Below are 25,536 nucleotides of genomic sequence, written 5' to 3' on the forward strand. Positions count from 1 at the left end.
TTGAAGCCAAAAAAGATTTGGCTTGATATCTAACATAATTTATGAAAAGGTCCTTGACCAAGCATAGGGTGGTTTGAAAATCATTACGAAAAAGTACTACAAGATGTTCTCTTTCCCATAGAAACATATTTGCTCAAGAAAGGCTCAAAAAGACGTTGATCGTAACATGTAAGGAATTCGATATTGAAACAAGTATAGAGTGAACCAGCTTTTCTTCCTTGGATCGAAGCATACATCATACTCATCTTGAAAGTTCAGAAGCATAGCCAAAGGAAAATAAGAACTCTATTTTCTAAAGGAAAATATAATTTGAAAGAAAAGAAAAAAGAATAAAAAAAAAATTTTATTGCTCAAACACAAACAGATACAACAGGATTTTCCTTTCATCTTTCTACTCTCATTTCATGTAAAGTTTTAAATAGGTTATGACAGCCCATAACAGCATTAGGACAGTATGGATAAGAATGTCTGAAATAATAAAATATAGGACAACTACATACCGGTCTTTTCCATCTTCCACATCTTCATGATGATACCTTTCATCTTCATTCAAATCTAAGGCAACCTGAACAACGAGAAAAAAGAGGTGGCGAGAGTCAGTACCACAATAGCACCTATTTGAACGAATAAGTACAAGATACTCCTAAATAAATGAACAGAATAAAATGAAAAGAACACTAACAGAATGTCCCAAGCATCTATATAAAGATTAACCATATTGAGTAGAATGGTGTTCTCCCATTCAAATTCTGCTGCAATTGAGTAGAAATGATAGTACTCATTTGCTATCATACCCTGAATATCATCGTGCAAAACAGGATATTGGAAATTAATGCACACTGAACTTCAGAATACAAGTCAGGAGATAAATACTTATTTTCTGCATATTTATTTTGTCTGCGTCAGTAGATGAGGAGCAGAATTTTAAGACGTTCCCAACTACCGAGATGACAGAATGAGAGATACAAGACTCTACTCATGAATTTGATGACCTTGTCAGGCTAACTGCTACGGTTACTATAGGGTTTTTGGAAGATGTGAAATATTGGTAAAGGTTTAGGACAAGTTACTGCATTTAAGAGAACCTTGACTCTAGCAATGGAAGACCAGGCAAGATGCAAAAAATGAATTAGAAATTAGAGAATCCAACAAAAATTAATTAAACAATACAAAAGATGATAGCATCTTACAAGGTAGGTTAAAGATAATAGCACAACAAGAATCTATGCAGGAAAGTTGGTCAGCAGACATGGAAATTGAGATTTAATTGGATGAACATCAGCAAATTTGATTTTGGAATATAGAAAAGTAACAACCATGACCGAATGTATTTCATCCTCCCATAGAAGCTGTATACATCTTCTGTATTTGAGGTTCAGAGCTCAGTACTGAAATTAAGGGTCTCTTGTTTCAATATTCATTGTCATTTAGCATCTTACAGATGGTTAGCATCAATATTCATTTCCTTTTTCCGGATTAAGTCTCTGGGATACCTGTAATTCGAGGCTAATAGCAAAGGGCCGAACCCATATATAATCATGGTCTTCAGAACAAGACCCTCGAATAATCAAAAATAAAATGTTCCGGAAGAAAGCTCCAGGAATCAGAACATCAAAAGCTAGACGTAGTTATCTCTTAAAATGAAAGGAATATGAGCAAACCTGTCCAGAAATATACATTGTTTCCATCTAAAGGTTCGATTTTGAATGGTCGAACTTGAGAATTTGTAAAACTCTGAAATTTTTTTATAGGAATAGGATCGAAAAGAATTTAAAAGGGGCAAATAAATTTTGGGTTCTAAGATAGAAGCAAACCTGTTTGGCAAGAAGCTCTCTTTCTATACTTCCTGATACGAAGAATGAATCGTCTGGACAAAACCTCCGACGAGTGGGTTTCCAGTAGGGGAAAGGAAAAACTGATTCTGATACTGATTGATGACCCTCTTCTGCAACCACCACCGCCATTTGCTCCTGTTCATTGGAGTCCATGAAATCGATAATTGCAGGTATAGCTATTAGGGGACTGGCACTCGCAGGTTTCTAGTTTCCACTTTCAAATGAAGGAAACTTCTACTGTTCTACACCCTTTTCTAGTTTTCTTTCCCTACTAATAATTTGGGCTTACAGGGTTGAATCGGTTGGGCCGGTACAATTTCAGTGAGGTTGAATCGATTTTAATCCGATACTGGACCGACCTGAACTGGCCCGTTAAGTTGAAGCATGGTATTTTGGGTTCGGTCTTTTATCGGACTGGCCTATTGGATTCCTATTGTGAAATCAGTGGGGCTATTATCGATACGGTTTCAGGTTTCTATAATAATGCAAACAAATTTTTTATTTTTATCGGTTGTTTGGGGTGTCTTAATTTGGTTTTCTATTTCCGTCCGTCTGGTTTGGTTTCAATTTTATCAATAAGGTTTTGGTCGATTCCTATGGGTTGGTTAGTCCAACGACTCGAACCCAAATTGGACTGGAATTTGACAACACCCCCTCAAGATTACTATTTCCAATTTTACATATTTTAGGAAGAAAGAATGTTATCCGTTAGTCACATGATAGATGCTTCCATGCACCCTTCCATTGGTCCACACGTTAGCGTACACCTGCTTCAGTAGTTGAGTGAAATAGCTTGTTGTTGCCTTTTAATTGGTCCACTTTGAAACAACCCTTCCCCTCTCCTCTCCTCTCCTCTCTCCCTCTTTCCCTCTTTCCCTCTTTCCCTCTTTTTTTACCATGGACAAAAAATTTCATTGACAAAAAAGAAAAGAAGAAAGAATGCTACTGCCCTCTAGTGTGTAAATGTGCCTAGAGGCCCTAGACACAATGACTATGAAAAGATCACCCCGCGCTGAAGGGGCTCCCATATACTCTCCTCTTGGTTACGCCCACTAGCGTGTACTTGCGCCACTACCTCCTCATGCAGGTAAACACCAACAAAGGAGGCCAAAGGGAGGATGTGTGAGTTTCTTTAGCATTGGGCAGTGCAGTTTTTTTGCACCAGCTGTATCTTGGCATAAACACAGCTTGTTATTACCTTTTAATTGGTCCACTTTGAAACAATCCCCTCCCCCCTCTTTTTTTTTTTTTTTCCTTTTTGTCATGGGCAAAAACTCCATTGACAAAAAAGGAAGGAATAAAGAATGCTACTACCCTCTTGTGTGTACCTGACACAAAAAAAAAAAAAAAAATCCTAGTGCACGAGGTTCCTGTTACTGCAAGGTCTGGGAGGGGCAAGTACGAAAAGATCACCCCATGCTGAAGAGGCTCCTGCATGCTCTCCTATTGGTTGCTCTTGCTGACATATACTTGCACCACTACCTCCTTGTGCAGGTACATGTCAGTTGAGGAGGCCAATGGAAGAGTGTGTGAGCTTTTTTAGCATGAGGCAATGCGGTCTTTTTACACCAATTCTGTCTTGGGATAGACACACGCTAGGGGGTAGCGTTCTTTCTTCATGCATTGGGTTGTAATAAGAAATGGCAACCCATTCCCAAGTAAACATAGATATACACAATTTCACCATTGTCTACCCACCCTCCGGCTGCCGGCCGGTTTCCAGTTCCCCAAGAATCTCACAACTGCAAGCGGAAGTTCTTCCAAATTCTGGAATTCTGGCGGTGGTTGATCCCTTCTAGTTCGAGGCTCGTCAAGTCCATGAAGATGGGCCCCAGGCTCCAGCGTTGATGGTGGCTGCTCTTGCACACTGTGTATACGAGTATCGTTTTTACAAGTTCTTCCTTTGCCCTCTATGAAGAGAGACTCCGTCCAATAGATAAAAAGGGGGATTCTCTGTTTTTGGAAGGTAGAAATGGGTTTGTATTCAGGTTTAGCAGCATTGCTTACACTAACCTAAGTAGTTTTGCCTTTCACATCTATTTAGTTTTTCACATAGATAGGTAATTAAATCTATAATTTTTCTTGAATGACATAACATTGTCCACCTGTGTTAAGTTTCTCACCAAATTGGAGGAAAGCAAATTTACAGCTTTTGCCCTCTATTTTTAGAATCATATGTACACTATGAGGGTAGAGAAGAGAAGTTACCAAGTGATTGGAACCAACTTTGAAAAAAAAAAAAGTAAGACATAAAATACAAGCATAGCCAAAATTTTAAATTATTGAGATAAGGAGCAAAAAGAATTTGACATTGGAAAGAAAATCCTATACAGTGTCATGCCTTATGATGCCTTACAGGGAATAATGATTAGGATATTCTTCATGTAATCATGCATAGTTACATCAAGATGTCATCATCCAATCATCCGATGTGGATTTTAACTATTCATATTCTTTAATTATTAATCATATTTTATACAATTATATATGTTGAGGTCTATATAAATAACTTATCGATTGGTCCGACCTAGGGTGATTTACAAAGATTTTGGATAAGAACTCAAGGTAGGAAAAAACATTTTTGGAGGGGGGGGGGGAGGGGTCTATCAAGTTCACTAACTTGTGAGAGAAACTAATCATATTTTCAATACAAACAAGTCATATAGAATCTCTTGGTAATGATTTAAGTATAGGAATGAAAGAGAGTGGCAATCAAATGGTAATGACAATAGAAAAGGTACCACATCCAGTAAATCTAGAAAGGTATTGTTATAACGAAAAAAATCCTTTGCCGCGGGTGCGACAGAGCGGCGAGGATCCGATGGCCGGCATGGCATCGGGGCATGTGCCGATATCATCTTGGCCGTCCGATGCTCTCCACACGGGGGCACCCGCGGCAGAGGATCGTCGCCCTATTTTTGTTTTGCCATGTCATGGACTGATGTACCCAATCTTATCTTTAAATATAATAGAAGCATACTTTGAGTTTTCAACTATTTAAATCAAACATATTGTCCACACCAACTTTTTCTTTTTTGTAAGACATTCAAATCTATATTGAGTATTGAAATGATATTTCTTGAATCTATATGGTGTACAGAACCTCTTATCTTATTATAATTAGATTGAATTCCCCTTTTTTTTTTTTACATAAAATTCAATTCACCACCTCACCATGCATCTTTGCTTATTTATAAATTAGAAAACTTAATAAAGCATGGTTTGTTAATTGTTAAGGATTCATATTCGTCAAAGTGTGACTTTTAGTTGCCGCATCTGTGAATTCCTTCACCACAATTGACGTGAGCCTGTGAATATTAGCTTCACATCTTATTATCAATTCTCAGCTTTTATTGTTTATGGTTGAAATTATCCTTCCTCATGCTAATCAAAGGATGAAATTTATATGATAATGAGATTCTCTCTTCACCATGGATTAAGGAAAAACATATCCAAATACTAGTAATGGGCATATTATTCATAAAACTGTCCACTAATTCCTTAAACTAATTAATGAAATAATATAAAATGGTATATGTCACAACCCAGAATAGTCACCCAAGAAATAATTTCTTGAGAATGCAATTTAATATATTAATACTACTTAAACACTTAAATTCTGATCTCTGGGTTTTAACCAAAGAAAAGAAAAAAAGTCATGGTTTCTGGGTTTAACTCTCAGTACCCTTTCCCAACATTTTATTTTACACCTACAAGTCTTCGAAACAACATCTAGTGCAATAGTGCTTGTATGAAATGTAGAAAAGTAATCCTAAAAGTGATGCAAAGGTAATCGAAAACAAGAATAAACAATGCACATGGATTTATGGGATTCGAAAGACGTTCTGTCGAGGACTTGCACCATGCATACTCCCTGGAAGGAATATAAGATATCATATACCAACATGAAATCGATGATGGAGCAATCATTCCTAGATGCACTGCAGCTGAAGGGTGTGTGTTTGGATGGATGGAATCTAGTCTTTACAGTTTTCATCACTCATCATCAACGATGGCAACATCAACAGAAGTACAGAACATCTGAATTAACAACCATGGAGACATGGACTTGATAACTAAATGGAAACATGGACGTGAAATTAAATAGTATTAAGAGGCTCAATCACAATGGTAAGAACTAGGAAAGGTCTTCTCTTAATTCCTCTGCTTCCTCTACGCATATCAACCTGACAAAGTGGAATGAGAGAGAGAGAGAGAGAGAAGGGCGATGGGGGTGATGGTGGTGGTGATGGTGATGGTGATGGTGATGATGATGGGGAGGGTAGAGGCACAGCTGGTTCAAAACTTCTACACCTCTAGTTGCCCCAACGTGGAAGCCATCGTGAGGCAGGCGGTCATCAACAAGATAAACCGGACCACCATCACTGTCCCTGAGACTCTTCATCTCTTCTTCCTCGACTGCTTAGTCCAGGTAGAATCCTATTAATTTATGGGCAAGTGTTTCTTGTCTTGAGAGGCCCTTGTGTCCATACAGGGACATGTATGTGGTCCAGGGGCCTCTTGCGGACAAAATTTTTTTTCTCAATATTTAATCTTTAATTTTTAATTTACATTTAAACTACAAACTATTGGATTCTAAGTGTGAGCGAGAATGATTCTCATCCAAAAACTTGAATTGTACTCCACTACCCTTGGTTGAATGCCATTAACCAAGAGCCAACCGTTTTTTGAACCAAAAGTGGATGGCTCTATAGAGTAGCTGGGCAACAAAAAGCACGCTACACATTCAACATTATGACTTAAGACTACTCAATACATGCTAAGTCCTCTATAATTACACGTCCACTGATGTAATAGCCATGTGATCATGTAGCGATTCCATCCCCAGCCAACCAATTAATGAAAGATGGTTTGATAATTGTGAGGCATGGGGATTTGTTAAAAGTTACACCGTCAGTCACATATGTGAATTGAAAAATATACTAATAACAGGAATGCTCTATTTACAAAACCTCATCCCTAATTAAACTAATGAATTAAGTAACAAAAAATGGCATCACCAATGGAAGTCACCCATGAAAGACGCAAGGGCACTATGAGCTGTCCATTAATTCTATAGAGAAATACAAATATAGTATTGGGATCGGGGAGCCCATGGTTTTATACATAGAATGCAGAGGCTAGTTCATGAGAGAGAGATCTATAGAGAAATACAAATATAGTATTGGGATCGGGGAGCCCATGGTTTTATACATAGAATGCAGAGGCTAGTTCATGAGAGAGAGAGAGAGAGAGAGAGAGAGAGAGGCTGTTAGCATACATTGTTGGTGTATAATGTCTTGTATTTCGTCGCAGTTTAATCCAGGGAGTACTGGTGCAGCACCTAGACAGGCAGGACAGCGGTCCCGCTAACCGGTTAGCAGGCCGTGGGGGTTGCAAGGGGGCAGGAGGCCTCCCCGCTCGAATTTTTTATTTGAGGGCAATTGTGTACTTTTCGGATTAAGGATTTTTTTCCCTTATATATTTGTAGCGAGGGTTTCTTTCTCTGTAATGCAAGCAATGCTGAGAGGTATGAGGACGAGCGCTGTAACTCTATTCTCCATTGATAGTGAAGCAGGATCTCATCTCACCGGGGACGTAGGCAATCTTGCCGAACCTCGTAAAATCCGTGTGCATTGTTTGTTTTGTTTTTACATTATCTTCTGCATCGTTTTAGGGTTGCGTTTCTACATACACTCCTATGGCAGTTCAAAGAATATTTTCCCAATAGCAGTTGGAGAGGATCTAGACATGGGAAATTCAACCGCTGAGAAATTTTGGGACCTTGGATGCCTTCGTAATCCAATTGGGCCACTGGACTTTTTTTTGTTAAAGTTGCAAGAATTTGAGAAAAACACAAAATGGCAATGGAAAAAGTTTGACGGGGCCATACAAGAATTGGAAAAAACAAGAGTTGGGAAAGGAAAAGAGTAATGTGGCCGTACATGACTGAGAGGCCTCCCTTACAAGACAAGGATAGATCCCAAACCACAGCTTAAAGAAATACAGTACAAAGTGATGAAGGTTGGACCAAATGCTAGATAACCAAATAGGATCAAGAGGCTTAGAATGGTATATAAGAACAATGGATGATCTCTCCTCTTCCATTGCTTCAATTTCCATTCTTATTCCTTTATTTTTTTTTATTTTTTTTTAAAGATCTCTGATGATAAAAAATTTTATTTGAATTGATTAGACAGATATCTTTAAATAGCCATGAATGAGTGCCTTGGAATTCCAATAAAAAAAGTTCGTTGCTACTTGTAGGTTACGTGAAACTGTGAAAGCAGGTCGAGAGAGCTGAAAATGGAGAGGGCGAAGGTAGGGAAAAGAGGGTGGTGGTCGGCGGTGGTAATGGTGGTGGTGATGGTGATGGCGATGGGGAAGGGAGGAGAGGCACAGCTGCTGGAGAACTTCTACGCCTTCAGTTGCCCTAACGTGGAAGCGATCGTGAGGCAGGTAGTCCTCACCAAGCTGAGTCAAACCTTCGTCACTGTTCCTGCAACTCTTCGTCTCTTCTTTCATGATTGCTTCGTCCAGGTAGTAGAATTTATATCCCATTAATTGCAATTGCTTTTGAAACTTTAATTTCTCATTTCAATTGAAGCATCACAAAAAAGGGGGAAAAGAGAGAGACTCTCATCGATTGAGGAATTAAATGAATCAATAAAAACAACCTCTAGCTTCCATCGATCTCCGGTTCATTCATTTCTTGAAATAAGTGATTGATACAGAGACCAAAGAAGGCACAAAGCAATGTAGATTGGAGGCTTGATGAGGCTTGAAGGCTGGTTGTCTTCCAAACTACAAACCAGAAACGGCTCCAAAGCCTCAAGACTGCATTACTGCTAAGCCTGCTGCCACCATTGGCATAGACAAAGAACCCAGTATCTATTTTTCAAATCCATAACTGAAAGATGCTTCTTCTGGTCCATCCGTTGGTTGATTTTTATTTTTTTTCTTTTCTTTTCTTTTCTTTTTTAATAAAAGGTCCGATCCCTTTCTCCTCTTTTTAGAGAGAGAGAGAGAACCTTTCTCTCATCCAACCTTCCAAAGTTTCAACTTAGGGGAAGTATCTTATGAGGATGGTTGCATCTCAAGCAATTCACTAGGAAAGGGACCAGTATCCAATTTTTTTAATCTTTTACTGAAAGATTCTTCTTCCTGTTCATGCATTGGTTCTTTTTTTAAAATAAAAATCCAACCATTTTTTTTTTTTAAAATATATGATGCTCTAAGCCGTATGAGCAGGGTTTGATCAGTTTTGACTGATTCGGATCCGGAATCAGCTCTACCCGATTTGGATGTAGATTCCAAATTTTAAAACCATAGAGATTTTTCTTCTTTTATTTTATTTTAGGGAGAGGGATAGGTATGCTGCCGATATCAAGTATGCTAGCGGATAGCACCAATAGGAACACATGATGGATTATCATTCAGGAAAAATATGAGGGTCATTTCAGAAAAAGAAAAGAGAGAAATAGACACAATGGGTGCTAACATACTTGATATCGACGGCATACCCAATCTTTTCCCTTTATTTTTATTACCTTTCTCTTTACCTTCCAAAGTTTCAATTTAGGAGAATTGTCATGTGAGGATGGTTGCATCTCAAGCAATTCTCTGTATTCGCTCCCTTTAATATAATCAAGGATTTAAAAAAAAAGGATTGGATCGGCTTCTAGTTGATCCGCTCTGATCCCTATATAGAAACTTAGGTTAGGGCTTTTTTTTTTTTCTTCTCTGTTTGGCCTATTTTGACTGGCTGATTTAAGAATCTTAAATTCTGTAACAGAAATTGAAAAGTCTGTCTGTCCATCGTTCCTCAAACTTATCAAATCATTGTTTCATGTGATTAATCTACACAAGAAATTTTACCTTAATCTTAATTATTTTAATAATTCTAAGTCCATCCACCTTTGAATAGCTTGTGAGTTATGATAAAAGAAAATGAAAAAAACAATGCTACCTGATAATATTGTATACGTCTAAATATATGAGAAAGTGAAATTAATCATAAAAAATACCCATGCACTGGTTCTACTTCTCCATGTGTCTTGGCATATGCAAAATTATTGAAAATCATTTTTTCTCTAAAAAAAAATTGAAAAAAATATATTTTCAAACTGTTGGGTTTCCCACACTCTACATTTGAAAATATATAATCATTTTTTTTTCTCTTTTAAAATGATGAAACTCATAAAATATTTCATTTGAAGAGAATGTAAGAAACTCTGGCAGCTTAAAAACTCCTTCGCCTAAGAAAATTAGAGGAGAAAAATGGAGTCCTAAGGTTAGCGTTCCACGGCTAAATAATAAGGTAGTTCACGCACATGGTGGTTGTCGTCAACTTTTTCTTTTTAGTAAATTCCCGTTACAGACTCCACCTCTTCTAAACTAAGTGTTAGTGAAGGCACATGGTCGTTCCCATGGATTTAAGGAATGGTATCGATATTGGTATGGACAGATGATGGTTGCCACCTTGATTTTGCCCTTTTTTTTTAATATTGTATTTTTACTATTTTAACCCTAAAACGATACCGATGATGGTTGTCGTCCTCGATCATCTAGAAAATCTTCTAAGTTCAAATCATAATCAGCAAGTCCAGTCACAAGGCTCTATCTATCATCCTATGATCTCCAAGTCTGTAACTTTTCATGTTTGACATCCTCGCAGGGCTGTGATGCTTCCATCTTAATTGCCTCAAGCAATGGTGATGCAGAAAAGGATGCTCCAGATAATCTGTCCCTTGCCGGAGACGGCTTCGACATCGTCATCAAAGCAAAGCAAGCTGTAGAAGCTCTGTGTCCCGGCATAGTCTCCTGTGCTGACATCTTAGCCATTGCAGCCCGAGATGTCGTCTTCCTTGTAAGTCTAATTCAAGTCCACATAAACCAACTAACTCAAATAAAACTTTGTTCTGTGTGAGTGATGGATTCTTTCCACCATGGAACAGTCAGGTGGACCTTCATTCATAGTGGAACTGGGAAGGCGAGATGGTTTGGTATCAAATGCATCCTTGGTGCCCGGAAACCTTCCACAGCCCAACTTCGATCTCAACCAGCTCAATCAGCTCTTCAGCGAGAACAACCTCACTCAAATTGACATGATTGCGCTCTCCGGCGCCCACACCGTGGGCTTCTCACACTGCGGCAAATTCACCAACCGCCTCTACTCCTTCTCCTCTGCTTCCACCCTTGACCCTTCCTTGAATGCAAGCTATGCCCAGCAGCTGATGGCTGCCTGTCCCCAGAATGTGGATCCCAACATTGCCTTCGACTTGGACCTCATCACCCCTCAGACCTTCGACAACTTTTACTACCACAATCTGGTTGCAGGGAAGGGTCTCCTCTCCTCCGATGAGGTGCTTTTTACCGACCCGGCATCACAGTCTACCGTCATCGACTTCGCTACTAACCCTTCCGACTTCAATGCTGCCTTTATTACCGCCATGATAAAGCTCGGAAGGGTCGGCGTGAAGACAGGCTTAGAAGGGGAGATCAGGACTGTCTGCACAACCTTCAATTCTTAATAAATATAACTAGTCTTTTTGACAACAGCCATGGATGAGTTGAGCCAAGCTAATTAAACCCATTCTGCTCTTGCTTCCTGTATTACGTGTTCTTTGTCAATACTGTATCAGTGTATCACATTTGTTCGAGTTTCCATGATAAAGAATCTCTCATAAAATTTCTCCCTAAGTTTCCATTTTGTGAATGCCGTACTGCACAAGAACAGCCAAGGACCAGACTGATCCTATGACGACGAAGGCACTTGTATTGTAGCATTTGATAGATGAGAATGTGACCATTGTCAATTTTCCCACCTTCCACCTCCCCTAAAGTCGCATCACTCTCTGAGACTCACTACTAGACTGTGAGTGATCAATGTGTTTCCTCTTCTTCTATATGTGATGATGACCTTCATCTTGGGACCATAGTCGCAAGGGGCGGAGGGGATTCCCAATTCGAATCATCGACTCTATATTCGCAAGGTTCAGAGCGAGTTTTCAGGTTTGGTTTCATATTCCTGACAATCCCGTCAAAGAGAAACAAGGACAATCAAACAGAAGTGAGGCTGTGTTTGAAATACATTCTTGGAATAAATTCTAGATCTAGAACTCATTCAGAAACAAGAAAGTAGAAAACATTGGAGTTTCAGAATACATTCTAAAGCCAAAATCCATTCTGAGAACGTATACCAAACACAAATTAATACTTGCTAAGCTCAGCCATCCCATACCAACATAGATCTATAAGACTTGTAACTGTTAATGTCTTACGTTAGACCTTAACCCCAGAATTAGAATTACGTGTGCATGAATGGCATTTGGATATCTGGAAAAATAGCCCAACCCCAAAACCATACAAACAAAGCCTCACCTTATTCTCTACCACCATCCACAATCAACTCGAGCATAACATTAAGAAAATTATATATCAAAAGAAAAAGGAAAAAATAAAAGTTGGATCAAACCATTCCGTAGAGCATACCAATATGGCAGGACAAAAGATGACCCTTTTTAAATTATATCAGGTTCTCTCAGAAGAACCAACGATCAACGAATACATATTTTGATAGCTCTTGTGACACCAAGAGTTCCTAACTTAAAGCTAACAGAAGGAAAATCACTCTGGCCAATACAGCCAATTATGAATTTCCATTGAGAGAGAGAGAGAGTATCCTCTGTTCATGCCATGCCGCCACTAGCTGCAGTCCGGATTATCTGAAATAAAGCTGGAACAGAGCAAAAAAGGATAGCAATAAGAAACCTGTGAAGGGTCCTGATAAAACAAAAACAAAAGAAAATAGAAAACTAGGAAGAGTAAAGCCTAAACAAGTGGAAAAAAGAGAGGAAAAAAAATATCCAATCAACGGTATTCAAATCTTTGAGCTGCCAGAGAATGTACATGATGGAAAAAACTAGTCTTTGAAGAAAGAAAACAAGATGGATGTTTTCTTGGTGTTATTCAAACTATCAAATCAAGATTCAGATCTCCCAACTGGAATGCTAAAATTCAATTTTATCAAATCTCCAGGCCCAACTTTATCAATCTCCAAATGAATATCTTCAGGATATTTCCAATTTTTCATTTGATTAACATAATTGGGAACCATCACTACTAGCCATGTGCAGACAAGACGGGTCCTCTATCACATGGACCCAGCCAACGTTCATCTATGTCTGCCATGTAGGCAGTAGCAACAAATTTGAATGTCACTGACACTAGAGACAATTCAATTCTCACTTTATCAAAATCCTATTCCATCAAATAGAACTGTTGAAGAACCAAGGAAACAGAGATCAAACTTGAGATAAACGATGTTAAAGAAACTTACAAGATCCGATGACAACAAAGACAAAGAAACCAAGTACTATTGGGCCAACTGGATAGTCATTTCCTTTCTTTGTAGTTGTTTCAGGCACTGCTCCTCTCTTTGTAATGTTCTTTTCAAACCTCTCCACCTTCCGATCTGCAAGGCGCCTTGAAGTTGTCTGCGGATACCAAAATAAATAATAGCTCTTTGAAATATCAAAGGACAAAAAACGAAAGATGGAACAAAGACAATCTGTACCAAGTTATTGTCCTGGCCACTTAGAACAAGTTTAGAACACGATATGTGATACATCTAAAATAGCAAAGGGAAGAAACATATTCATGCGCAGTTAGTGCTGCAGAAGAGTCAATTCAAATGCAGGAGCATGATTATCACCATTGGATGTGATTTGGTATTTTACTTTAGCCTTACAATTGAGCCCATTACCAATAAAAACACTTAAAACAAAAGCCCAAAACCATATACTATTATGGTTCTCAAATCCCTTGCATTGTCGCTTAGTCTCTTTGAGATTCGCTTCAACCTCTTGCAAGTTCTCTTGCATGGTCTGAAGCTGTTTACAGACAACAAATGAAAGAGTAGGATCCATGGTATCTCCGGCCAGGTTTAGCTCTGATACCAAGGTGATGTAGATTAGATGATGGAGGATCTGCTCATGCTGGGAAAGAACTGAATAAAGAGAGATAATGGAGAAATTGTAAAGGGAGGGAGGGAGGGAGGGAGGGAGGGAGGGGGGAGGAGGGAACACACAACTTCTTTTCAAGAACGAACAATTCTATTCCATAATTCCAAATCGTGGGTGAGGTCTAGTCGAAATAACAATTTAAATAGATAAGAAACTCAGTCCATACATAGACTCTTTCTAAAAGGTCCTAGGCTAACTCAAAACTAATCGTATCTCCTCCAAACTATGTCTCACAAATAGGATAGACTTTAGTAAACAAGATAACTTCCCAACTAATAGTTAATTGGCCCCGCTAAAAACTACCTAATTACAATACTAATTTCATGTACCTCCTTTGGACCTAAAATTTGGGGCTTATAATTGAGCTTGTTGCAAATAGAAACACTTAAACAAAAATCCCATAACCATAACTGCCAAACATGCTCAAAATAAGAGATCAAACCATATCCAATGGTGGTGATCATGCTCTTGCGTTAAGTTACCTCAGCTCAACAGCAATTGAGCTAAGGTAGTCCTTTTGACCAAACAAAACAAAAATAAATTGGGGTGAACTCAGCTTTGTAGCTTGTTTAGATGTCACCGGTTTAGCAGTAATCCTGTTTTCCATTTCTAGAATTTAGGTTATTGGTCTATATAAATGTCATTGAAATATGTTTAGAATCCTGAAGCACCGACATGTAATGTTCTTTCCATAGGCAATCATCTACGTCTGACTATAATTATGTTTTTCCTTTATCTCGACGCATATAATATCTAATATTCTCACAGGCAAGCTCACACCTCTCTCCCTCTCTATTCATTCTTAAGTTTTTTAAGGGGGGGGGGGGTTAGTAATAAACGTGCTTTGGAATCCAGAATGTTTCTCACACAAGTATACACAAGTAGAAAATGATATCTATGACTATGAGTATCACTGTTATGTAGTTAAAAACTAGAAGCTTAACAAAGCATCCAAGGTACCATCAAATTCCTATAAAATAAATTATTTATGAAAATTAAATAAAAATACAACAATGTATAAAATTAACATGGAACACATTAGCTAGGTGAGTAACCAAGCTAAATAATCATATGAAAATACTAATACATTACCTGTTCAAGAATAAAAAAGAGCATTGCAACATGTAGAAAGGAGCAAGGCAAAGAGTAAGAAACATAAAATGCAGCACTCTACTGAAGGACTCGTACGAGTGAAGTATGAATTTATATAATGGTGAAAAATATCACCGATTCTAAAATCCGCCCCCTTCCTGCATTTACAGTAAAAGGAAGTTTGTTGCCATTGCATACACTATTAATAACCATCTGAAAGACATTTAACGCTTGAGAAGCAAGTAAGTGTAAACTTAGTTGCTTCCATCCCAGATGCTCGTTATCCAATAGGCACATCATTGTGGATCAGTAACGAGACAAATACATATATCTGGGACAAAGATGGAAAAAAAACAACAATCTGCCGCATAATATTGTGCTAGTCATAATCTTCCTAGTTTTAAGATCCCAAATCTTGACCAATCTGATACTGATCCAATTGTACGATCTAAGGGTAGAAGTATCCAAAAAGCAATTTTTTTTGGGGGGGTAAATCCATCCGATCGAGTCCGATCCCACACGATCCAACACAGATACAGTGGAGACCGATCCCAAGTTTTAAAACCTAGGTCATCTTTCAACTAATAGGATTCTATCTAAACCTCAACAAAACATTCAACAGTTTCATGTATGTAGCAGCCAACCGAAGAAGAAAGGAAGATTACGAAGCATTCAACCTTACACTTTCAAGGACAAGAAATCACGCATAAAAAGATGTATACATCCATCCATTAAAAACAACTACCCAACCTCTCTCCTATAAACTTATACTCCAAAGTCCAAACTATACAGATCTCCCTGATCTTGAACCATCTAAATAGGACCAATGTTGATCAATGAATATGAAATATATCATAGGAAAAAAATCAATCGATTGCAGTCCTACCGATACAGTTCAAAGGGAAAAAAAAACTCAAACAAATAACCAGATCTGGATCGAATCCGGAGCGATCTCCATGAATTTATAACCAAATATAAGTAATCAAATACAATTTTCAGACAGAGAAAGGGAAAATAAGAGAAGTAAGCAGAATTAGGGTTTGAAATTTACCATTATTACGCGCGAGATCTGCAGACGGCAACAAGGAGGAGAACTTCCTTGCGGTGGGTTTCTGGCTCTAGTGGTTTCCTTTCTGTTCTTCCGCGTGAAATGATGAGAAACGTGGTTCATAAACAAATACATATTATCCCGATTCATCAAAATTTATTTTTTTAGAAAATTGCATTGCGACCCCTGAACTTTGGTCCTTATTCAATACCACCCCCTAGACTTTTTGAAACACCATATAAACTCCTTGAAAATTCAAACAATTTCAAATTAGTCCCTGCCGTTAGCCGACCGTGTTAAGTGAATGAAAGTCTGTTAGTTTTTTTACAAAATGCCCAAAACACCCCCCAGCTATTGTGAGAGGACAATATTGCCCTCCCTTTCCCTTCTTCTTCTAAATCCACACTCTCCCTCTCACTCCTCACTTATACGAACAAGGAAGAAGAAGAAAACCTGCAACTTGACCGTTCCCCTCTAGCGTGAGATTCTCAGATCATCTCCCCACCGCCGTGCGATTCCCTTCTTCTTCTAAACCCACAATCTCCCTCTCACTCCTCACTCATATGAACAAGGAAAGCCCCAAACCGAGAAGAAGACAACCTGCAACTTGACCGCTCACGTGCAATTCTCAAACCATCTCCCCACTGGCGTGCGATTCTCAGAACCTCTCCTTACCCCCGCCCTCCTTAAACTTTACACCCTGTCTTCTCACCTCTGCCTCCATCTTTCCCTTTCTTTCAGAGGCTGAGAAAGACAAACACGTATTATTCACATATTCTTCTCATCCAAGTCATTCTAAACTAATTTCGAACTTCGGTTGAACAACTACTAACCCTTGCAAACCTTAGCACGAAGATTCTAGATGATGAAACGGTGGTCTTAACTTCTTAATAGAAAACAACTTATTTCATAAAATAGCCAGAACAATAGAGAACAAAACTTCTCAAGAGGACGATGCTCACAGCCTGAGAGAAAATGATAAAAAGATACTAGCATATGAAATAGACTCATACCCAACTATGAATACCAATCTGTTACAATTGATAAGAAAAGTCCAAGCACTACCCACGCCTCATGCCTATACCTTGTTTCACCATGAACTCCATTGGCACATTTGCTGGCCTTGAGTTTCTACCCAGATTAATGCCCACGTAGTCTTCTTGTAATGAGATAGACAATTCATGATGGCCAATTACAGCCATAGTATATTCATGCCATAACATTTCTTGACTGTTAATACACTAGCTATTCAATGGCAAAATGCATGGTTTTCTTAAATGTGCTTGAAACTAATACCAGCTGTCTCAGAAGAACAGACCAATGAAATGGTCAACCTCTCCGTCGTCGGGGAGGAGAGGTTCTGAGAATCGCATGCCGGTGGGGAGATGGTTTGAGAATCACATGCCGATGCAGATATGGTTTGAGAATCGCATGTCGGAGGGGAGCGGTCAAGTTATAGATTTTCTTCTTCTTCCTTGTTCGTACGAGAGAGGAGTGCGAGGGAGAGTGTGGGTTTAGAAGAAGGGAAAGGGAGGGTAATATTGTCCTCTCACAATAATTGGGGGTGTTTTGGGCATTTTGTAAAAAAACTAACAGACTTTCATTCACTTAACATGGTCGGTTAATGACAGGGACTGATTTGAAATTGTTTGAATTTTTAGGGGGTGCATTTGGTGTTTCAAAAAGTCCAGGGGGTGGCAATGCAATTTTCTCTTATTTTTTATTACAACTAGGACTAAGGAGTAAGGACTAATCCTCTTTTGGTCTATATTATTATTACGTCTCCGTAGCCATGCCCTTCGATGTAGATCCACTGACACGCCATGATCCTCGGATTGGAATATTTCATACACAATCAAAGTACACTTATTTATGATTGCAAGTCTAGAACACGGTTCTAAGTAGGGTTCACCCGGTTTGGTTTCAAATTTTCGGGTTGGTTTTGGTTCGTTTTAAGATACAGCAAGAAGAAACCAAAACTTAACCGAGGAAAGAACCTATATATCCTAATTTAATATTGGGATAAAATAATGCTTTTAGTTTGATCTCCATGACCAAATCTTGGAGTTGAATGGGAAGTAAAAATTAGGGGTGTCAAACGGTTGAGTTGGTCTCGATCGAGCTTAGTTGAGCTTGGTCAATTTTTAGGGTTGCATTTTGAATGCTCCTTTAATTAAATGAGCTTAGATAGGACGGGTATAGTACAGTTGATAATTGGGTTAGTTAATCTTGGACTCTAATTGGGCTAGCATAAATGGGTCTTAACTGAGCTAAGATCTATATAACTTTAAACGAGTTTTAAAGGGGCCCTCTTTAAAGTTGATCTTTTAAATGGGCTTGAAGGGGAATACCAATAAAATGAGGTAAAGATGAGTAGCTATGCTTGGTTGTAAAGGGAATAAAAGGAAAGGGAAGTGAAATTTTCATACTTAAAAAAATATATATATGTAATCATCACCCATGTGACTTTAACATTAAATTTAAATCTTTCCATATTTGGTTATAAAATTTCACTTTACTTTGCATCCAAAATCCTTTGCTATAATATGTAAAATAAAAATTACATGTCAAATATATCATTACTAAATATGGTTAAAAAAATAAGTAATTTATATAATCATATGGGTAATGACTATAAACATTTATTTCTAAAGTATAAAAATTTCACTTCTCATCCCTTTAAATTTCCATTGCAACCAAACAGAGCCTTATAACAACAAAGTATTCCATAGTTTAAAGGGATTAAGCCAAAAATGACATAGCATCTAAGTTACTAAGGTATTAATCTTTTTAAGTAACACAAATCAATTAAACTATGCTTGCATAACCCAAGTTTAGAAAGTTCAAATCAATTAAACTATGCATGAAAAAGATGAATGTTCATATAACAACCACCACCATCTCAAGTGTACACATCAAAATAGCCTTAGCATTAAATACACGTAGTATTAAAGGGGGTTGGGCTAGGTTGGGCTTAAAGGAGTAAGTTCAAGTCGGGCTTATAAATGTGTTGACCCGATCGAGCACCCATCGGGCTAGGTGGCTGCCTGTGTACTACATGTTTATAAACATGTTGGGCTTGAGCCTAACACATTTATTAATCAGACCGATTTAAGTTGTGTCTTAAACATTTTGGGCTTGGTCATTCCTACCGGTGCAGATTTGGAGTTGACACCCCTAATAACAATGACAAATTATTAATACCCGTAGACTCAGTTAAGGGTGTAAAATGTAAATTGAAACCTTTTACCAAAATCAAATTGATAGGTATAAATGATTCGATCTTGATTTGAAAAAGTGCAATCGTTGAATAAACACTTTGATTCGATTTTAAACCATTTAGCCATTGGGTTTGAACTGTTCACAAATTGCTAAGTCGATTATATTGAACCCAACTAGACCGTTTACTTCAAGTCTCCATATGTTTGATAATTGCATTTAGAATTTAGAACAAAATTTTAATATGCAATCAGGTCAGGGATTTAAAATCAGGAATTTGTTTTAAAGTTGTTAACAAACTGTTTAAGAGCCTATTACCTCGAACTAGTAATAAAATCAAGAGCGAAACCATTTAAAACCAGGACATCGAAATTGTTTAATAAGTGGTTTTGATTTAACGAATTAGAAACCGTTTGGTTTCTATCTACTACAATCTGAATCGAATCAAACGGAACCATTTAATGACCTTAGTCCGAGTGACTTGGCTGTCTACATCACAAAGCTCAAGGAATCATGGGGTCGAAATCTCAAAATTAGCCTTATAACATGCAAATTAATGCCATCGTACAAGAAATTCTTCGTTTTGGACTAATGACTTCGATTATCCCTCCACCAAAATGGCACTATTATTGAAGGGAAAATCATGTAATAACCAAGTTTTTTTTTTTTTTTTTTTTTGGGTTTTAGTGGGAAGAGAGCCGCCCTTAATGAATTTAAAGAATGCATGGCAAATTGGCAATAGCATGTAATATGGGAGGAGTGCTTCGAACTTGAGACGTGTAACTCACGCTTCCATTTCCTACTTAGTGGAGCCAATGGCGGTTCATGTAGTAACCAAGGTTATTGAAAAAGAAGTTACAAACATATTTTTTGCCCTTTCAAATGATGGTGAAATCAGTTGTTTCACATGAGTACCTGAAAAATATGTGATGAACATATTTATGTGTGAAATCTAGGGTAGTAAAACATGCATTTTACATATTTAAAATGGAGCTACCTTGGGTTTTACTTTTTTTTTTGTAGATTTTATATTTTCAAGGCTTTAAGGACTATCGAACACTATATCTCCAATTTTACACGTAAAGAGGTCATATTTCTTTCATGGTTGCGAAGAGGACGAAATTCTGAGCAAGATGGACGTATTCAATTGCAAGTACACATTCGTTTGGTCAACCATACAAGTGATTATTCTTTTCGGGTCAGAAAAAGAATAATTGATCAGAACTGAACCGAGATGCAGAACCAGCCCATCTGCAGTTGTTCCAAGGGTATAAGAAATATTCTAAATACTAACAAGGATCGATGGACCACATTCTTAAGTGATTGAATATTCATTTTTGGTATCAATAACTACCTAGCGTAGTTGGTGAGTTGTGATGTGCAAATTTCTTTGCTTATTAGGATGTTTCAAGTTCAAACCTCTTAACAACTATTTTGTTGAGGTTTTTATTTTAGAAGATTTTTCGCCAAAGGATTTCTTATGCAAGAGGAGAGAGAAATAAGGAAATAAAGAGAAAAATAGAAAAAGGGAGAAAAAATAGGAAAGAAAAAAAGAACAAAATCGTTGGAGATTCCCTACTTCCTACAATTCACTATCGATTTATTCATTTTTTTTTAATTGTCTCCCTTTCCCTTAAGCCAAGTAGAGTAACCCTTGTAAAAGTGACTCTCTAGTCAAGTAAGGAAGCTCATATTATGATGCATCATTTGGGCTAAGTAGAGAAACCTACTTGTGGGTCTCTCTCCAGCTTTATCCCCTTTCTTTTACTTTATTTTTATTTTATCATTTTTTCCTTTATTGTTTTTTTTTTAATTGCGTGGCTTGTTTATTTTTAGTTATTTATTTATTTAATTTTAATTGCGTGGCTTGCGTCTTTAAATTCTTAGATGACGAATGGTTAGAACGTTATTTTATATACATATGTTTAGGACGGTAATTAAAATTAGATCACAACCATTAATCAGTTCACTTTCGCATTATTAAAAGAAAAAAAAAATAAAGTGGTTGCTCTCCCTATGTTCGATCCGTAGTTACACTGATCCGTACACTTGTGGTTACATTTTAAAATCTCAAACATTATATAAGATGATGAAACTTTTGATAATGACATAATGATGAATCACTTTTAAATTATTTTGAAAATATATTTTTACATTTAGCAAAAATAACTTTTGTGAACAAAATGAGACGACCAAAAGATTGTTACAATCTCACTTCACCACTTCAATGAATAAGTGGGAATCTAATGAAATGTGCCACCTAATGTTGTCATGTATGAATAATCATGGTAAGTAATAAGTTTTTTCTGATAAAGATTGTTGGAATTTAAATCATTATTTAAATTGTCCGAATATTCAAATTATTTTTTGGTTTATTGTGTCTTTTCATTTCATGTGCCCATCTTTCTATCTTCGTGTATGACCTCTCATATATTTATCTCTTTGTATTTTCAAGGATCTTTCATATTTTTATGAATGACACTTAATTTAGTCTCTTCATATTTAGAACTTTGTCTTTTCATCTTTGGGACTCTTTTATTTCACTTGATGAGACTCTTTGTCTATTTAATTTGAGAGACTTTATCTCTTCCTCTTCTTGTGAGAGATTTAAGTTTTTGTCTCTTCAATTTGAGAGAGCTCATCTCTTCCCCTTCTTGAGAGACTTTGTCTTTTCATATCTTTTCAAGAAGTTTCTCTTCTTTTATAAATAAAACTCTAAAATAGATTATCGAAAAAGGAAGAGCAAGACTAAGGTTAACTTAATTGAGGCCGATGTTTTCACTGCTATGGTGACATAGGTAAACTTGGTTGAAAAACCAAAAGAATGGATCATTGACACAAGTGCTACTAAGCACATCTATAGGGATCGGAATACTTTTTTCAAGTATTCAACGGTTGAAATATGTGAACAAGTTTTTGTGGGATATTCCTACTCATCTTAGGCCTCTGACAAAGGACAAGTTCAACTGAAATTAGCTTCAGGTAAAACTCTTGTTCTTAAGGATGTATTTCATGTGTTCGATATTTGAAAAAATCTTGTTTCTTGGTGCTCTTCTTAAATATATTTATTAGGAAAAGGGTATAACTCTGGTGGATTATTTGTTCTGAATGTTGCTAATATTATTATCAATGAAAAGCTTAGTAGTTCTGTGTATTTGGTTGATTCTTATGATATTTGGTATGGTAGATTAGGATATTGCAATGCATCATACATAAAGAAATCATTCGAACTGTTTGATACATGAAAATCTTGAATCGCTAGTCAAATGTCCCATTTGTGTTGAGGCTAAATTCACTAAAAAGCCTCATATTTCTATGAAAAGAAAGTCTGAGTTATTGGATTCAATTCATAGTAACATAGGTAATTTCGAATCACATGAGTCAAGACGTGACAAACAATACTTTATTAACTTTATAGATGATTGTTCGAGGTATACAAAGTTATACCTTCTCAAACCAAAGATGAAGAACATATTTTCTTGTCCGACAACGCTGAGGTTGAAAATCAGTTAGGAAGGAATATTAAAAGACTAAGAATAGATAGAGAGACATAATATGGTACTCAGTTTCTGTCACAATTTTTTGAAGAAAATATAATTATTCATGAGACCATAGCCCCCTATCAACCTCAATCTAATGGAGTTGCAAAACTCATATGAGAAAATGTTTAAAAAGTCTGATGTCACTCATACTTAATAGCGTGACTTATCAGACCTAGTGCATATTCAAATCCGGAAAGCATCTGCAACGATGTGTCTTATCATTCTAATGTGCACATGCAATTATTTTGCTTTACTGGTATTTTAAATCTTGTGGGGTTGTTGGAATTTAAATTATTGGAAGATTCAAATTATCTTTTGATTTCTTGCATCTTTTTATTTCATGTGACCATGTTTCTATCTTCTTGCATGTAATCTCTCAATGACCTTTTATGTATTTACAAAGGACACTTAATTTAGTCTCTTCATACTTAGGACTTTGTCTTCGTATATTTGGGACTCTTTAACTTCACTTTATGAGAGTCTTTATCTCTTCAATTTGAGAGATTTTATCTTTTCCTATTCTTATGAGAGACTTGAGTCTTTGTCTCTTCGATTTGAAAGACCTTATCTCTTCCCTTTCTTAAGAGACTTTGTCTCTCCATGTCTTTTTTCGAAGTTTATCTTCTTCTATAAATAGAGGGGACCCTAGGCATTGTTCAAACTAATTATAAAACCAAGTTCACTCAAGTCAATGGGTGTAGTCATTTTTCTGAGGTTTGAGATCTTGTTTTACTCTTAATTTGAGTGTCTCTACTTAAATTTGTTTTAAGTGTTTTACCTTTAGTTTGAGCATAACGTTGGAGGACTCGAAGGGGTCTAGCAATTGAGTGCACAACTACTAAGGATGCCATTGGGCTGTTTTATCTTGGAGGCCGATACAAAATTCACCCGGTTGCACCATTGGGGTGTGTCTATGGTCTTTAAGAGATTGTCAAGTGGCACGCCTCACCCTGTCTATTTTGCTAACATATTGTGTTACAAAATTCATAAGAGTTCATGGTTCAAAGATCTCTTAAAAGTTTAACAACCAAAGATAAGTGTGTTCTCTCAGCATGTTGATATCATTTTTCTACAAAAATTGGTTACTCCTTTGATAACTTTCTACTTTCATAGACCCATTAGTTATACCTAGGGCATACCCTACCCACCACCCTTGAAATAATATAATTTTAGCCAAAATGTTTCCCGCCAAAGGGCAAGACCTCTGCTAGCACCCCCTCACTTTATCCCTCATCTCCCATGAATGACCTCGCTGCCCCCTATTGATTGAATAAGTAGGTAACCCTCATTGGCTCTCACATGCTTGTGTGGCCTCTACTACCAGGTAAGAAACACCTTCCTATATTTTTATAACCTATTCAACCCTCTTGTTTCTGACCTTGATGATTGCAACTATCCTTCACAGTTACAAAAATAATAAAAAAGAGTTGGCCCACTATAGGAAGCTTCTCTTGGTGTCCTAAAGATATCTTCCACTTGCCATGCTGGATACAATATTAAAATTTTGTGGTCATGCTAGACTCCAAGTTTTCCTATTCATATGTTAAATTATAGTCTAATTAGAATTGGTCAAGTGTCAAAGCAAACCAACAAGCTAATATGAACATTGTACTATCTATCGAACAAGTTAAATTGCCACATCATCCTACCACATGGAAAGATTATTGGGCCATTAAAAAGCCTCCTTTGCAAGGGCATAAAGTGGTACTCTTCCCCCCCCCCTCCCAAACAAAAAATATCCATTTTTTAGCTTTTCTTTCGTCAAAATGTAAGGTTAAGTTTGCTTTACTCCCTCCCCCCCCCTCCTCCCCCCACAAATCGAATTATTGTGAAGAAAAAAAAAAAAATCTAAGCCCTCACTTTTTTTTTTTCTATATTTTTTCCCTAAATCAACGAGTGGCAAAATTGTCTTTACACCACGAAAGTCCTTTTTCATTTTTGATTGTCTTTTGTTACATCTTTCCATTTTATTTTACAGGGTTTTTCTTTTCCTCGACCAAAAACTAATGTAAGAAAAAAAGAAGAAGAACAAATAAAAAGAAAAACCCTAGACAGTTGGCCTAAAGAATAAATAGAAAGAAAAACTCTAGATAACCAAAAAAATAAAGGACAGTTTTCCTTCACCAGGCACATAGTTTTCCTTCACCACGCACATAGTTTTCCTTCACTACGCCGCAAACATCACCGCGTGGATTGAAGGGGTGCGATTACTGTAACCCTTCCCCCCCTCCCCATTGAGTGGCCCTAGAATAAATAGAAAGAGAAACCCTAGACAAACAAAGGAACATATAGAAAGAAAAACCCTAGACAACTGGACTAAAGAACAAATAGAAAGAAAAACTCTAGATAACCACAAAAAATAAAGGATACAGTTTTCCTTCACCACATGGAAAACATCACTGCGTTGATTGAACGGATGCGGTTACTGTAACCCCTCCCCCTCCCCCCAATCCAGTGGCCCTAGAATAAATAGAAAGAGAAAACCTAAACAACCAAAAGAATAAATAGAAAGAAAAACCCTAGATAACCAAGCCTTCGTCTTCTCGCGATCTTAATCTTTCTTTCCCTTCCTCAGTCCACTTAGAATTAGAAAAGTCTCCGACATTAGAAAAGTCTCCGACTCTATCATGTCTTCTGTTCATTTCATCTTACTCTCAACTAAGCCTTTCTTTTATCTCTTTTGTGACTCTTGACCGTTTTGGGATAGAGGGGAAGAAGAGGAGGAGAAGTAGAGAACAATTAACTAAAAAAAAAGAGGTGAGTTTACTTCCCTT

General features: G+C 37.2%; 3 protein-coding genes across 3 annotated transcripts in view; 1 reads left to right on the forward strand and 2 right to left on the reverse strand.

Annotated features, from left to right (window-relative positions):
* The window catches only part of LOC122079327 (zinc finger protein 511), a 4,651-nt gene extending 2,572 nt beyond the window's left edge, over window positions 1-2,079 (reverse strand). The window contains exons 1-2 of the mRNA XM_042645706.1: window positions 1,815-2,079; window positions 501-565 (exon numbers count right to left, since the gene is read on the reverse strand). Of these exons, the coding sequence (XP_042501640.1) occupies window positions 501-565; window positions 1,815-1,988 (239 nt within the window). The 5' untranslated portion in view covers window positions 1,989-2,079. The remainder of the gene's footprint in view (window positions 1-500; window positions 566-1,814) is intronic.
* Window positions 2,080-7,771: 5,692 nt separating this feature from the next.
* Window positions 7,772-12,275, forward strand: LOC122079326 (peroxidase 55). The gene is made up of 4 exons (XM_042645705.1): window positions 7,772-7,907; window positions 8,103-8,375; window positions 10,513-10,704; window positions 10,793-12,275. The coding sequence occupies exons 2-4, from the start codon at window positions 8,142-8,144 to the stop codon at window positions 11,366-11,368; spliced, it is 1,002 nt and encodes a 333-aa protein (XP_042501639.1). The 5' UTR covers window positions 7,772-7,907; window positions 8,103-8,141; the 3' UTR covers window positions 11,369-12,275.
* Window positions 12,255-16,151, reverse strand: LOC122079328. Its single transcript, XM_042645707.1, has 3 exons — window positions 16,005-16,151; window positions 13,177-13,333; window positions 12,255-12,573 (listed from the first exon to the last, which is right to left on the reverse strand). Exons 1-3 carry the CDS (start codon window positions 16,149-16,151, stop codon window positions 12,527-12,529), a joined length of 351 nt encoding a protein of 116 aa, XP_042501641.1. The 3' UTR covers window positions 12,255-12,526.
* Window positions 16,152-25,536: the final 9,385 nt, after the last annotated feature.

Source organism: Macadamia integrifolia, chromosome 5, assembly GCF_013358625.1.
Source record: "Macadamia integrifolia cultivar HAES 741 chromosome 5, SCU_Mint_v3, whole genome shotgun sequence".
Taxonomy (NCBI): domain Eukaryota; kingdom Viridiplantae; phylum Streptophyta; class Magnoliopsida; order Proteales; family Proteaceae; genus Macadamia; species Macadamia integrifolia.

Bases quoted from the DNA above. Each gene is read 5' to 3' on its own strand.
- LOC122079326 (XM_042645705.1), top strand. From the start codon at position 8,142: ATGGAGAGGGCGAAGGTAGGGAAAAGAGGGTGGTGGTCGGCGGTGGTA. The intron at 8,376-10,512 runs GTAGTAGAATTT...ACATCCTCGCAG, and splicing joins TTCATGATTGCTTCGTCCAG to GGCTGTGATGCTTCCATCTT. The intron at 10,705-10,792 runs GTAAGTCTAATT...ACCATGGAACAG, and splicing joins CCCGAGATGTCGTCTTCCTT to TCAGGTGGACCTTCATTCAT.
- LOC122079328 (XM_042645707.1), bottom strand. From the start codon at position 16,151: ATGAATCGGGATAATATGTATTTGTTTATGAACCACGTTTCTCATCAT. The intron at 13,334-16,004 runs GTAAATTTCAAA...TGGTATCCGCAG, and splicing joins AGATCTCGCGCGTAATAATG to ACAACTTCAAGGCGCCTTGC. The intron at 12,574-13,176 runs GTAAGTTTCTTT...GCTCTGTTCCAG, and splicing joins CTTTGTTGTCATCGGATCTT to CTTTATTTCAGATAATCCGG.